Raw genomic sequence first — 15,910 nt, 5'->3', positions numbered from 1 at the left:
GCTAAGAGACCATTATGTGTAAGAACCAACAGCTTTGTATGTGTTCTGTGTGTATGTGGGGTCATTGTAGCTTAATAAACCTTTAAAGGTATCTTGAACTTGTCTGCTTAGTTCAGATGATACGAAGGTGCCAGCGGCCTCCAGCTTTGCCCCTTAAAGCAATATCCCTGTTGGAGAATCTTGGCACTGTATTGTATTATACAATATTTCACAAAAAGGATGTGTTCTCCGGCTCTCCACCATGTGTAGGGGAGCGTCTAGAGAAAGCATCCTCTGATCTTGTTCTCTGTGTTACCTTTATAGTGGCATACCCTTTTTTCTTTTTAAAGCACATACACTACTCTTTTTTCCCCTGTTCCTTGTGAACGCTCAAATGAATATTAGGAATGGGGGAGAAATTAGATTCAGGTCACATTTAAAGAACCAACATACAGCCATGCTTCCAAAGTTGAGCTTTCCCTAATTTTGTGATGCAGTTCTCCAGCCAAAGTTTACAAAAATGTATATATTTGGGATAGGTATGGAAAGAACTGTTGATTTTGATTCTCTCAGTTTCTAATTTATCCAATTTTAAATTAATTTTTCTACATTTCTGCAACAATTTGCAATTTCTTTTTTAAAAAATCCTCATAAAATTTCCCCGGCGTTTTAGTACAAATTTCTTCCAATAAACACATTTTAGGCAGTTTTGACTAATGAACACATTTTTGCAAGGAATTTATTATCATATAATGCATTTTTGTATGTTATTTTTGCTCATATATTCATTTTAATGCACACTTTCCCCTAACATTTGCATTTTTGTAAACATTGTTCAGTCAGCGAACTGCATTGCAAAATTTGAATAAGTGTGAATTTCGAAGGATAGCTGTGTTTCAGTCCTCATAATGTCTCAGTAAGTGAATTTGACAGATTTGAGTGTGAACTGAATCAAATTTCTCACCCATTCCTAATTTGGGGAAAATGTGCATAAAACTGAATATATTTATGAAAATAAATTCAAAAATGCATTAAATTAGGAGAAATTGGTTGCAAAAATATGTAGCTTAGAAAAATGCATATTAGGAAAAAGTTGCACTAAAATACTGAAGAATTTTCAGGAAGATTTTATTTTTTAAAAATTTGGAAACGTTCATAGAAATGTGGAGAACTGAGTTTAAGAGTAGAAAAATAAGAAATGGAGAGACGTGAAATTGACAGATCCTTCCATCCCTGGTCAACCTGTTTTGGTTGGTTCAGGAAATGAAAAGAAAGAAATGAGTTTTTTAAATGAGTTTTCTTTATTATATCCCAGCACAGCTGCTGGTCTCCCATCCCAGAGACTGATTAGATTCACACCAGCACAGCTACAGCATCCTGTATTTCCCAGGTTTTCCATCCAGTTGACCCTGCAAATACTTCTTCCAGTGAAAAGGTCTTTGTCATCCTGGTTGTGATTTAGAAAATTATTTCAGTGCTAAGATCTTCTGGAACAGTGATGATGACAGATTCATTTGTTGATGGGAGAAAACAGTATCAAGGATGGAGTCAATCAAAGGACTTTATTCGGCTCTGAATGGATAGTTAGGATGGGAAGCAAATCTGGGGGGGAAATTAAAGATGCTTCTAAATTACAACAAGGAAGGGAGGGTGAAATTCAAGTTTCAGAAGGAATATCCAACACATTTAAAGCACAACTTCCCCCAGAGAATCCTGGGAACTGTTGTTTACCCCTCACAGAGCTATAATTCCCAGCACTCTTAACAAACTACAGTTCCCAGGATTCTGTAGGGAAAGTCATGTGCTTTAAATGTATGGTGCATACACAGCCACAATGTTTGCTGGTGGGGTTGTTACCTGCAGGGCAAGCCCAAGACATTTTGCTGCCTGAGGCAAAGGACAAGCTGGCACCCATTCCACATACAGAAGCCAACTGGATTGGCTGTTGAATCTTACATCCCATCAATACTGGCAATAGTATAGCGTCCATCACACATGAGGGCAGCAGGCTAGTTATGTGGGTGCAGGACAGGACATGTGGCACACACAGCTGTGTCCTCCAACAGAAGGGGGTGGCCAGGGGGCTCAGAAACATCAGCTGGCAGGGGGACTGTCCTGGATGGTGCTTCCACGCTAGGGGCTTTAATGTGGAATTCACACTATCTGCTTTAGAGAAAGTGAAAAGTGAAAATTGACATGACAAAATATAGGGGAAAGTGTGGAAAGTTATGTAGCTCACCATGGAAGAAAAATGAGAGGGCAATGCTAAAAACTCTGTCTGGAAGCACCCTGGTATTTGCTAGCATTTGCCACTTGAAGTGGTCGCCTCACTCTGCCTGATGGTAGGGCAGGCTCTGGTTCTTGATTGTGTAAATGAGACATAATTAGGTCCTTAGTTTGTAGTATCAATGTGGTATTAGGGAGATAGTATTCGTTGATTAAGTTGTTTCAACTGGCATACCAGAGTAAGATACATAAAGATTGTTTGGTCTGGAGGACAAACATTCTTGATAGGTGTTGGATGATCTTCTGATAAACAGGGATAAATTGCTCTTTTCAAGCACTAGTCTGAGGTCTTGCCACTCCCTGTGTGTCTGTGTCACCCCTCCTACCAACATACTTGGAAGCACTCATTATGTGGATCAGGGCCATGATACTGTCTCCATGCCCTCCCTCCAGGGTCCCAAGGAATGAGGTGTCCTCTTGCTGTTAACGGCAAACAGCTATATCACATTAGGATCTGCCTCCACAGGTTGGCTTCTCAAATGGCGACCCATGGCACTGTATGACAATATGAACCAGGCTGAACTCTAACAATGTAAGTGGTCCAGATTCCCTCCCTTCTCTCCCCACTTGAACTCACTCTTTCAATTTCATGTAGCGAACATTTCTTCTGAGGTCATTGAGGGTTTTCATGTCCACTTCAGGCAGCTGGAAATCAAACACCTAGCAGAGGAGACAGAACTGCATGTCGTCAGTGGGGTTTCTAGATCCTCTGAGGCTCAGACCCTGAGACAAAGGAGGTGGAGCTAAAGCATAGCACCCGGAAGAACAGGAGTGGAACTTGGTGGGATGTGGATGGAGCCATAGCTCCTGGCTAGTCTAGGGTGGCCATCTGTCCTACTTTACCCAGTGTGGTCCTCCTTTTGAAGGTCTCCTGTATTTGAGGGTTGCCCAAGTCTGGTGTAAAGATAACGTACGAGTAGCAGGGATGGATGGCATCCAAAGAGGCAGAGGTGAGAAAAGGAGGGAGGAACCCCGGGATGCCAAAAGGAGAAAACGTAGATGATGAAATTCCAACTGGATTTAATAAATTTTTTTAAAACAAATGTGCCCCATGCGTTTCGGCTAGTCAAATCTCAGCCTTCATCAGGGGCGAATGAGGAATCTGCAAAGTCATTCAATAGTCAAAAAATACAACTAGAGCAAATAGGCTGTGACTCTACACATAAAAGTAAATCTAGTGACTCTCCTTTTCTCACCTCTGTAAAGATAAAGTACCCTAAGAAGGGATAGCAGCAGGGGCCTTGAAGTTGCCCATCAGCAGTTAGCCGACTGAGCAGGTCACCTGGTCTTGTACTGTATTTCTATTGAAAAGATAGCAGTTATTTCTAGAGCTTGGAGAAGTTACTTTTTTGAACTACAACTCCCATCAGCCAAATCCAGTGGCCATGCTGGCTGGGGCTGATGGGAGTTGTAGTTCAAAAAAGTAACTTTTCCAAGCTGTGCCCATACTAACTTAAGCCATTGATTTCAATGGGTGTACTCTGTGTATGGTGTCTTTGGGTACAGCCTGAGTAAGTATTTACAGAGAAGTGAAGTACTTTACTGCTGAAAATTAACACAGCAGTGGACTACCCCTATTCAAAGTGCAGGTGCTGACAAACAATCGGCTCCAATGTCTCATCTAAACCGGTACGCATTAGATGTTGGTTCTCTGCTTCTGCAGACTGCTGGTTTACCTGGAGGTTTTCTTTAATATGTTTTGTGGTGAAACTCTTGGCCAGGACCACAATGCCACGCTGCAACTGGTAGCGCAAGGCAATGAGGGCAGTGCTTCGCCTGTGTTTCTTGGCAATGTCGGCCAGTACTGGATCGTCACGCAGAACTGGGGTGCTTGTGTCCATCCTGCATGGGGAACCCCCAGATAAAACAATTCATCTCAGATGCCATTTGTAGCAATATATTTGTGATATATTCAAGACAATATTTGAGCATATCTGGACAATATACAAAGCTGTTTTAGATCAGATCATTTGGTATGGAGGCACCCAACCAAAGAACCCTGCAAACGAGTGCTCTGTACAAAAGCTATGGATATCTGACTAAAACCATAATCCTATGCATATTTGTTGTCAGTCTCGCTGGTGCATTCAGAGTTTCAGACATCATGGTTTATTGTGTTGGGACTGAGCCTAGCTTCCCTCTGGACTCACAAACATCCCCTCTTCTTCCATTGTAGCTGTGAGGAGGAGGATGGAAGATTTTGCTTCCATTTTTAATTAATTTACCGCCAACGACTCATCTGAACCTGAGAAATGTGACGCTAATCTTAACTATGGTTTGTTTGAAACAAGACAACTTTCAACTGTGGCTTATGAAGCTGGCTTGTTTCAAAAAATTTTTGTTAAGATTAACCATAGTTTATAGTCTGGACATGACATAAACTGGTTAATTGAATTCAGAAGCAAAAGCTTCCAATCTCCTTGCAGCCATTCCAGAGAAGTAGAGGAGTATGTGAACAGCCCAGAACAGTGAGAAGGAGGGAGTGTGCCAAGTATCTTATAATAAATAAGCATTAATATATTTAACAAAGAATTATATTTAATATCTGCCTGGCTTTGTACCAACTCCTATATCCCACAGTTATCAGGGTTATTGGTAAATTAAGGATTCAAAGGTTATAAGTGATATTAAATGATGGCAGTGGTATCGGTTTAGGAAAACCATTAGAATGGAAGTTGGGTTTTTTTTAAAAGAACTGAAAAATACACCCCCCCTTTCCTCACTACAGACAGATAACCTGTTCCTATGGGCTAACTGGAATAATTGTTCTACATCTTATACTTGACCACTTTTGAAATACTGAATTATCAAAGTTCAGTGTCTTCTCTTACCAGGCCTTGTCCCTCTGTGATCCCAGAGCAGAGAAAGCTTCAAGGACAATATCCTTTGATTTGCAGAAAGACAACAGCTTGGCTTGCTTGAGATAAGGGTGACATTCAACCTGGTAGAGAATTTATCCACAAGCCAAGAGTGAGGAACACAGTGTAGAGGAACAGCTTTTATAGTCAGATTACAAAGAAATGAAAAGAAATTGCTTCATGAAGACCTGATCATTATGAATAGACCTGATCAGTAAACATCTGGAGTGGGGTGGGTGGGATTTTGCCTGTTGGTTTCATCCTCATCCTCCCCGTGTTCAGCATGATTTGTGAACAGAGCTTTATGTGGATACAATTGCAACAAGGATCCCTGCATGATCAAGGTCCTCAATGATTGTGCATTCAGAACCCATATGCAGAGAGCTTTACTCGCACCTTCCGTTGATGCAATCCCACTTTCAGCTCCACATATTCAATGTATGTTTTGTTTTGTTTTTGAATGTCTCTTTCCCTTTTCAGAAGAACAACTCATGCATTCTGGAAGGGAGCAGAGCCATGCTGGCTTGCTCTGTCTGCTGGTGTCTGCACAGAGAGCACAATGGCTTCCATGCAGTCTGGAAGGCTGCTCACGCAGGTTTCCAGATGTCATGGAAGCCTTCATGCATATGGATGCATGTGCAAGCACTCTCTCCAGGCACATTCGTGTTACATGAACAAATGCCAGGGTGTGTGGCTAGTTAGAGCCCATGATGTCAGGCATGACATTAATCCACACAGTCCTGCTCCCCCCTCACTCATTGATAAAATGTATGATCCATTCCTCTGAATATGGTTCCCGCTGTCAGACAATCTCCTTCAAATGTAATTAGGTCAGGGAGAAAAAGCAAAGTGTAATTCTCATGCACGCACTCCACTCTCTGAGCATTGAGAGAGTTCAGGGGTTCCATTGTGTGCCTGGAGCTATATGGTGTTTCTGTGACAGTTTTATTTACACTTATATACAGGCTGAGCATAAGACGGAAAGTTCACAGAATTAACATTCCAACAGATCCTCTTTCACACACACAGACACCTTGATGACATTACGCCCAATCAGGGAAGGAGGAAGAAAAGACATGCTCTCTACTCCTCATCTTCCAGAAGCATCTGTAGCTATTTCAATTCTGTGGCAACACCTTGACCCTAACTTACATTACAAAAGGGAATACTTAACAAAGAAACTGGTTTGACTCATTCTAGCAGTCTCTTTTTACAAAGACATTCACAGAGTTCAAGGATTCCCCCATACCCCATTTAGTTTAGCAAATACCCCCTTCCTAGGGAAGGTGAATGAGAAGGTTGTGGTGCAGCAATTGCAAGTACTCTTGGATGAAACAGATTATCTTGACCCATTCCAATCTGGGTTCAGGCCTGTTATGGGACTGAATGGGCCTTGGTCGTCCTGATGGATGACCTTTATCAGGAGAAGGACAGGGGAGTGCGACCCTGTTACTCTTACTTGATCTCTCAGCGGCTTTTGATAACATTAACCATGGTATTCTTCTGGGCTGGCTTGGTGAGATGGGTATTGGAGGCACTGTTTTACAGTGGTTCTGATCCTATCTCCAGGGTCATTTTCAGAGAACAGCATTGGGCAGGTGTCTTTCGGCCCCCTGGCAGTTGTGCTGTGGGGTGCCGCAGGGTACCATTTTGTCCCCTATGCTGTTTAACATCTATATGAAGCCCTTGGGAGCAGTCATCAGGAGATTTGGGGCAAGGTGTCAACAGTGTGCTGATGATACCCAGCTCTATTTCTCTGTAACATCTGAATTGGGAGAGGCCGTGCAAGCCCTGAACTGGTGCCTGGTCCAAGAGTGGTGGGCTGGTTGAGGGCCAGTAAACACTCAACCCTAGCAAGACGGAGACGCTGTGGGTTGGTGGTTCCCAAGTTCAGATAATTGGTCAGTTGCCTGCTTTGGATGGGGTCGTACTCCCTCTGAAAGGGCAGGTCCGTAGTCTGGGGATGCTCCTGGATCCATCTTTGTCACTAGAGGTCCAGGTGACCTCAGTGGCTAGGAGTGCCTTTTACCAGCTTCAGATGATAAGATAGCTGCTGACCACTGTTAGCCTGACCACTATTGTCCATGCACTGGTAACCTCCTGATTGGATTACTGTAATGCACTCTATGTGGGGCTGCCCTTGAGGTTGGTCCAAAAGCTGCAGCTGGTGCAAAATGCAGCCACAAGACTGCTCACTGGGGCAGGGTATCACCAATATGACACTTCACTACTGAAAGAATTGCACTGGCTACCTATTAGCTACTGGGCTAAGTTCAAAGTTATAGTTTTGGTGTATAAAACCTTATATATCTTGGGACCAGGAGGATACCTGAAAAGCCATCTTATCCCTTATATACCCAGTTGATCACTGTACTCTGCAGGTGAGGGCCTCCTCTGCACCGCATAGGAAACAGACCTTTAGTATAGTGGCGCCTACCCTTTGGAATTCCCTCCCCTTAAATATTAGACAGGCACCATCTCTGTTATCTTTTTGGCACCTACTCAAAACTTTCTTCTTTCAACAAACCGTTTAAGTAGAGACCTTATCCCAGTCTGCCTCTATGTTGGAATTGCTTTTTAATATATTTTTAAATCTTCTTTTAAAAAAATGTTTTTAAAGCTTTTTAAAAAATGTTTTTAAAGATGTTCTGTTTTAATATGTTTTTAATGGTTGTTGTGTTTTAATATATTTTGAAGTCTGTTTTTATGATGTTTTAAAGTGTTTTTAATGCTTTTGTTTGCTGCCCTGGGCTCCTACTGGGAGAAAGGGCAGGATATAAAATAAATAAATAAATAATAGTTCAGGCCCAATCTCATAATACACACCTTGAGCACAAAAGCAATGGAGGTGAATGAAGATATTTCTTTGGGTATGTCATGGACTACATTCTTCATGAAAGCCAGTGTGGAATAGTGGCAAAGCAAAGAATATCAGAGTTGAATTGGGAAAACCTGGCTTAAAATCTTTGTTTGGCCAAAAAACTCACTGAGCCAGCTACTATGGGCAGGTCTACACCATACATTTAAAGCACATCCAGGGCACGTTTAAAGTCGATGACTTCCCACAAAGAATCATGGGGACTGTAGCTTGTTAAGGATCTTGGGAATTTGTAGCTCTGTGAAGGGAAAACCACAGTTCTGAGAATTCTTTGGGGGAAGCCATGTGTTTTTAAATGTCTGGTATGGATCTGCCCTACCTCTCAGTCGAACCTACTTCACTGGGTTGTTGCAAGTCTAAAACTGAGACACACCTGGGTATATTGCTCTTCAGTTTACGGAGGACGGTGGAATACAAATGTGACAGATGGAAAGATAGATCAGTACTCAGAAGTTGCCTCCAGACTCACTATTTTGTTGGAGGGATTTAACTGCACCCCAAAAATTTAACTTTGGGTAATTCAAGTGTTTGGGCACAACAAATCCATTAATAAAAAATGTGGGGGGTTTTGCAGTTAAGAAAGTGATGGGGAAATGCACTTAGCCGTGTGGAACAACAATCGATTGACGCGAAGACATATAACCAGCATGCAAGAAAATCAGGGAGAATTCTCGTTGTCATATAATCTCTTTGCAAGCTTTATGAAAGCAAATCAGAATGAATACTCAATAAACAGTTCATCTGGAGGAGCCCAGAGTTATACCTGGTTGATAACAGGTTTGTACTTGAGGCCAGGTTTGTTCAGGATCTTTTCCAGCAGTCTCTGGTTGAAGTTGGAGACGCCAATGGACTTCACCAAACCTGCATCTTTACATGATTCCATGGCCTGCAGAACAAGGTAAAAATATATAATTAATTCAGCGGGCTGCATAAACGACACCACTGAAATATGTGAATGATTTTATAATTTGGAGAGCTGTCCTACTGTTGCTCTACTATTGTGATGATGACACACACCTCCCAGGTTTGACACAAGTCAACATCATCGAAGATCAGCTTTCCATTTTCATCTCTTGGTAGTGCATCTGATCCCGGCTTTTTTTTTAAAAAAGGAAAAAATATATACATTTCAATCCTGGCTCTCAACATAGAAACAACAGCACTCAAAAGGTATTTAAAAGATTTTACATCCTGCTTTTTCCCTATAAAAGCATTTGAGATGGTGTAAAGTTTGAGATTAAGATCTTAACAATAAATAATATTAGGGATGGATCCAGATTTAGCCATGCTTAGAGGCTGAAACCAATGGGACTTTGTTTGTCATGATCTATCTTGTCCCACTGATTCCTGTTGTCTGTTCTAAGTAATCTTACAATGATAACAATCGTACCTGAGAATAAGTTCCATTGAACTCAGTGATGCTTATTTCTCAGTATACATGCATAGGCTTGCAATGGCGTCTGGTGGCTCCATGTCAGTGGGGCAGTGGAATCTGCTCCAGGTTTAGCCCCAGCTTTCAAGGACCTGTCCAAGATGCTTCTTGGACAGCTCCTTGAACATTCGAACTAAAACCTGGAGTGCATTCCAGCACCCCACTGACATAGAGCCACCAGCTGCCACTTGTTTTGCTCTGAGTCTGGAGCCAACCCATTAACAATAAACATTTGTAAAAGCAGATTAAACAAAATGCAAATGTTACCCTAGTCCCCCCCTTACTTCTAATTAATTTAGAAATATCAGAAAGTTACTTTCTTACATTAGCAAACCATGTCTTCAGTTGTAGATATCTTATACACCTTTCCCCCTTGAAATCCAAATGGGGCTTAGTCTGGCTACAATTACTAATTGGTGATGGAAAGCAACTCTGCACATGTTTAAGAACACTCCTCTATTATTAACATAACACTTCAGTGTACTTACTAGACCTCATCAAGCAGAATAAGTCAGAAAACCAAACTAGCCATCCATCTAAATGCTTGGGAGAGACATATCTAATGTGTCCTATCATCAGTGCAAAGATTTCCATTTGCATAATGAAACTTCCCCCTCGTCCCCTGCACGTGCCCTGTACCCTCCCCAAACCTTCTCTAGAGGGATCAGGAAACCCCTAGAACAGATTTAGGGGGGCATGGGGCAAGGAGAAGAGGCGAATCCTGTTGCATAAGCAGAAATCCTTGCATTGTCAGGATACTTTAGTTGGATACTGCCTTTGGAGTAGCACTGCAGTTGCTTTTCACAGTTGCCAGCTGTACCTGGAGTACTGTATGGGTGATCTTTTCCTCCCCTACTGCAATCTCAATGAAAATCCTCCCCCACGTTGCTATTAGCCAGGGCGGAGTTGCTCCCATTGACACCTTGGGAGTTCCCCTCCCACAAGTTCATTTTCTGGTATCTCTAGCTAAAAACATTTTTTGGTAACAGGACTTTTAAAAAGCCTCTCTGAGATTTTGGAGAACTCCTGCCAGTCAGAGGATGCAGTGCTGATACTTGATAGACCAGTTGTCAAACTGGGATAAGACAAATTCATATGTAAACTAATTTTTTGCTTTTAATGTCAGCAGTCATGGGTAGATAATATCCATCTAGCAACCCAGCCTGAAATTTCTTTGATTTCTGGAACACCTTCAATACGAAGGAAAGTTGTGTATGATTGAAACATTTGCTGCCAGCATTTGAAACAGTATTTGGAACTAATATAGGCATAATTTCACTCGCTCTGTGGTTATCTTCGAGGAGAAATTTGATTCATTTCACATTTAAAGGAGAACTTGCCTAATTCTCAGTCTCTAAAAAAGATGTGAACCAAAACATAGATGCCCTTATCCAGATTTTGGAATGCAGCTCTCCAGCCAAATAATATGTACAAAAATGTGTATACTGTAAATACATATATTGGTGAAAAATAACATACAAAAATATTATATGTTTGAGGAAATAGCTTTGCAAAAAATACGTATATTAGGGGAAATGCGTACAAATATGTGTATATTAGGAGAAATTCATGCTAAAATGCTGAAAAGTTTTCACAAGGACCTTTTTTTAAAAAGCAAACTGATGTGAAAATGTGGAGAATTGAATTTAAGACTGGGAAAATGAGAAACGGAGAGAAACCAAAATGGACAGATTTGGTCATCCCTCCTCTGAGGCTAACGTGGGAATGAGTGTGATCAAAACACACTCTTATATGCACTCTTAACAGTTCAACCATTTTAATATATAATGTTTTTAAGATCAGATTTTATAAGAAAGGCTTGCTTTTTGGCCCATCAACTGGAGGAGGGAATTACCTTGAGAGGAAATGGAGTGTGAATCAGAAAGAGATCCATATAATCAAGTTTAAGTGTCTTTAGAGATTCTTCTAGATTTGACTGAACAAGTTCTGGGTGGTGAAAGGTGTTCCAAAGCTGTAAAAGTTTTTGAACAGAAGAGCACGGATACAGGTCACTTTTGCAACGAATGGGACTTACCCAAGCATAATGACACATTCCAATTAACTTCAGTGGAGGTTGTGTAAGATAAGAACATAAGAAAAGCCTGCCGGATCAGGCCAGACTGTCAGTATTTTGCAGGAGGGAAGTAAGCACATGGTGGAACTTCGGTTTTGCACAGTTAAAGTGGAATAAAGTACTCTGGCATCCTGGCGCAACAACTGCACTTTTTTTTTTTTTAACGGAGCTACAGTTCTCAGAGTTTTCTGGGAAGAGGGACTAACTGTTAAACCATTCAGGGAATTGTCACTGTGTGAGGAGAATAGGAGTCAGCCAGTTCCTTTTCCCAGAGAACTTTGAGAATTGTCACTCTGTGAAGGGAACAGGGGTCTCCTAAAAACTCTCAGCACCCTTCACAAACTACACTGCCCAGGATTCTTTGGGGGGAAACTATGACTGTTTAAAGTAGAATAATAGAGGAATAAATGTATGGTGTGAATATGGCCAAACAAATCAGAATGAATGCTCAGTAAATACCAGCTATAGGCTGTTTGCACACTAGTTGCTTCAAAAGCAGCGAGAATGGTTTTTCTGACTGCATTTGAAGTGACTCTGACCTCTGCTGGCTTCAGACTTTTCAGGACTGCCCACAGCAAAGTGTTGGGCCAGTCACTGTCTCTGCCTGAACCCACAGCAAAGCATTTCCATTAGCCACACCTGGAAGACAAATGGGTTCATCTACTAATCAGCTGCGAAATCTGCCTAGAGCTGAATGTTAAAAACAACAACACGCACTCAGGCTAATCCAGACAGGGTATTAAAGGGGCAGGGTTTGACTAGAGTTGTGTGCCCGTTTTCAAAAAAGGGAGGTGGAGACGCACTGGAACCAGCACAACAGTAAATGTGTCTCTACCTGTAGTCTAAGCTCCACTTAAACTTTATGCAAGCAAATCAGGATGAATGCTTAGCAAACAGGTCATCTGGAGGAGCCCTGGGAGTTTCTTAATAAGAGGCTAACCAGTCACAGACAACTTTCCTTAACAGATAGCTTGCCCATCGTGAAGAAGATTCTCCTGTAATTGGAAGATGCAGGAAAATGTTGGGTGTGTCTCTATGGGCACTTGCAGACCTTTGCTATTTTGCAGATGGGATTCAATTGCATACCAAAATTCAGATTGCACAATTAAAGTGGATTTGATGCCCTTGCAAAATATATCTGCTCCCACACACATACACTTTTTGCAGTAAAGATATGGGTAAATGCCCTGGAAGTATTAACAACTGCTTGACATGACATTTGAAAAGGGCTCAATAAACAAGTCATTTCAAAGTGACCTGAGTTGTGTTGTCAGAGAAACATATGGTAGCCAGGTGAAAAGAGGACAGGATTCATGCAGTCATAGTCCTACAGAGACAGGAGATTTCAGCAGCTGTTGCTTGTATGACAAGTTACACATTCTGAGAATCTGCTGTGTCTGATTCCCTTGGTTATGCAACTGTTAAAGATGCAGAAGTAGTCCTGCCCCCTTTTTTCGTCTGGCCACTCTAGACCAATAGTGAGGCCTAACAGGCCAGGCTAGCTCTCCACTTGAACAGACTATGTACCTGAATACGCCCCAGAAATGTCTACAACACATGGGTTTTTTTCAGGAGTCTATTTGGAAAGGAAGTAAGGAAGTTTGAAAACCAGTGATTTGAACAAATTAACTTCCGCATCCTCTCCATAAGCTATTAGCAATGGATGTTGGAACCAAAACCTAATCATCACCAAATAATCACAGTAATTCGTATCTACTTACCTTTCCAGTGTAAAACAATTCCTCCCTTTTCACAGTTCCATCTGCAATCTTCGCCTGGATAGCTCGTCCAATTTCCTCTTCATTCCCATATATGTAGGCTCCATCAATAAGGCGGAAGCCGAGTTCAATGGCCACCTTGACAGATTCCTCACACTTACTTTTTTGAATCTGTTGGTTACAAACAACAACAACAAAGACATTCAGCAGTTTTCAGCAGCTTTGTTCTGGAGGGTCACCTTGATTATGTTTCCTCACATGTACTGGAGCTATAATTCTGAAAGAGAAACTTGCAAGCTGAACAACATGGTCGTTGAAAGACACTGTTGGCCTAAATATATATTAGAGAATGCATTGGAGAAAAGCTGGATCCCAGGGGGCCATGACATAGCACCCTTGCTGAAGCTAAACAAGTCCAGGTCTATTCAGTGCCTGGATGGGAAAATACCTGAGAAATACAGGTGTGCCACATTGAGTTCCATGATGGGGGGAAAAAAGAGAGAAATGTTGGAAATCATAAAAGAGGAGCATTAAAAACATTATTTTGGAATTCACACAATGTCTCTTTTCTTGGTTAAATTAGGACTATGGTCCCTATAAATCAACAGTTCACCAACAATAGGTAAATTCACTAATAGTCAAACAGCCCTTGCAGTTTAAGAACCAACAGATATTTCTATCAAACTTTAAAAAGCAGGGAAATTGGGCAGCTATAGTGAATGCACCAGGGGAGGAGACCTGACCTCTTCTCTGAGATATTGTACTGCCCTACACATTTGTAAAAATGGAAACACAATTTGGGTTGGTCTTTCACAGTCCAATCCACTTCCTGTGTAGCTTGGAAGAATTTGCTAACATGTGCCTCTGAGCATATGGTGAGTGCTGGCAACATCTGCAATCAGGACTGCATATCCAAAGATGGAGAATTACATTTTTAACATATTTTTGGTGCTCTTCCTACTTTGCTGGAGTGGGGAGGGAAAGAAGAGGAGAGGGGAGGAGAAAGGGTGGAGGAAGGGAGGGGAGGGGAGGGGAGGGGAGATGGTAGAAGAGAGGAGGAGTGTGAGGGAGTGGAGGAAGTTAGGTTTGATCATTTGCATGTTTATTGAGTTCAACGCGATTTGCACGCAATCATGCTTAGGGATAGGTGAAACTGAACATGGGAAAAGATAAGAGGGGAGGGGGGAAGAACAGGGGAAGGAAGAAGGGAGGAGGAGGAGGAGGGAGGAGGGAGGAGGGGGGGAGGAGGGGGGGAGGAGGAGGGAGGAGGGGGGGAGGAGGGGGGGAGGAGGAGGGAGGAGGGGGGGAGGAGGAGGGAGGAGGAGGGAGGAGGGGGGGAGGAGGGGGGGAGGAGGAGGGAGGAGGGGGGGAGGAGGAGGGAGGAGGGGGGGAGGAGGAGGGAGGAGGGAGGAGGGGGGGAGGAGGAGGGAGGAGGGGGGGAGGAGGAGGGGGAGGAGGAGGGAGGGGGGGAGGAGGAGGAGGAGGAGGAGGGGAGGGGGAGAAGAAAGAGGGAGAGGAGGGCCAGGAAGGAGAGGATAAGAGGAGGTTTGATCATTTACATGCTTATTGAGTTCAATGGGACTTACTCCTGTGCAGTCATGCTTAGGACAGGTGAAACTGAACATGTAGGAGAAGGAGGGAGGGAGAAAGAAAGGGGAGGGGGAAAGAAAGGGGAGGGGAGGTGCAGAAGGGAGGGGATAGGAGGAAGAAAAAGGGGAGGGCAGGTTTGATCGTTTGCATGCTTATTGAGTCCAATGGTATTTAATCCTGTGCACTCTTGCTTAGGATACATAAAACTGATGTGGGGGAGAGGGAAGAGGAGGGGAGGAAGGGTACAGGTAGGGAGAAGGTGGGAGAAGGTGGGGGTAGGGGGGTAGGGTAGGGGGGTAGGGGGGTAGGGTAGGGGGGTAGGGGGGTAGGGTAGGGGGGGAAGGGGGGTAGGGTAGGGGGGGAAGGGGGGTAGGGTAGGGGGGGAAGGAGATTGAGTGGGTGGGCACTAGGGATGTAAAGATCTGCCTGTTTTGGTTCTCTTAGTTCCTCATTTTTCCAGTGTTAAACTCAGTTCCCTACATTTCTGCAGCAATCTGTGATTTTTTTTTTAATTCTCATGAAAATTCTCCACCATTTTAGTGCTAATTTCTCTAAATGAACACATTTTTGTAGGCAGTTTTGACAAAGGTACACAGTTTTGCAGGCCATTTCTCATCATGTCATGCCTTTTCGTATGTTATTTTCACTCATGTATTCATTTTTATGTACACTTTTCCCTAATATATGCATTTTTATAAATGTTGTTTAGTTGGCGAACTACATCCCAAAATTTTAATAAATGTGAATTTCAAAGGATGGCTGTTTTTCGGTTCTCATATTGTTTTGGAAATTGCAAATTTGATAAATTGTGCTTGAAATGAGAACTGAGTGGAAATGCTCACCCATCCCTAGTGGGCACTGGGCAGAGGGAAAGCCTTTTCATTTCAAAAAGGAAAACATTGTTAACAGTATCATTATTTTTGGGGTTTCCCCCCATCTTTTTATTCTACAGCAAACACATGTAGTCTCCCACCCAAATTTAAACCACAGCTGTCCCTGGCCATATCCACACTAGACATTTATTCAATTTTAAGCAGTCATGGCTTCCCCCAAAGAATCCTGGGAAGTGTAGTTTGAGAAGGGTGCTGATAGTTG

General features: G+C 42.5%; 1 protein-coding gene across 3 annotated transcripts; it reads right to left on the bottom strand.

Moving 5' to 3' along the window:
* Positions 1-1,306: 1,306 nt before the first annotated feature.
* LOC133390271 (aldo-keto reductase family 1 member C1-like) lies at positions 1,307-12,847 on the bottom strand. 3 transcript variants are annotated; one of them, XM_061638544.1, is made up of 8 exons: positions 12,765-12,847; positions 11,289-11,405; positions 9,019-9,096; positions 8,765-8,887; positions 5,097-5,206; positions 3,942-4,107; positions 2,843-2,925; positions 1,307-1,426 (listed from the first exon to the last, which is right to left on the bottom strand). In XM_061638544.1, the coding sequence occupies exons 2-8, from the start codon at positions 11,325-11,327 to the stop codon at positions 1,333-1,335; spliced, it is 693 nt and encodes a 230-aa protein (XP_061494528.1). In that variant the 5' UTR covers positions 11,328-11,405; positions 12,765-12,847; the 3' UTR covers positions 1,307-1,332. The 3 variants fall into 3 exon arrangements, with proteins under 3 accessions (XP_061494528.1, XP_061494529.1, XP_061494530.1); XM_061638546.1 differs by having other exon boundaries at positions 1,334-1,581; XM_061638545.1 differs by lacking the exons at positions 11,289-11,405; positions 12,765-12,847 and adding an exon at positions 11,469-11,559.
* Between the last annotated feature and the right edge of the window lie 3,063 nt (positions 12,848-15,910).

The sequence above is a fragment of the Rhineura floridana genome, chromosome 8, assembly GCF_030035675.1.
Source record: "Rhineura floridana isolate rRhiFlo1 chromosome 8, rRhiFlo1.hap2, whole genome shotgun sequence".
Classification (NCBI taxonomy): domain Eukaryota; kingdom Metazoa; phylum Chordata; class Lepidosauria; order Squamata; family Rhineuridae; genus Rhineura; species Rhineura floridana.
The sequence above is the reverse complement of the archived record's forward strand: the minus strand, read 5'-3'. Positions and strand labels throughout refer to the sequence as shown.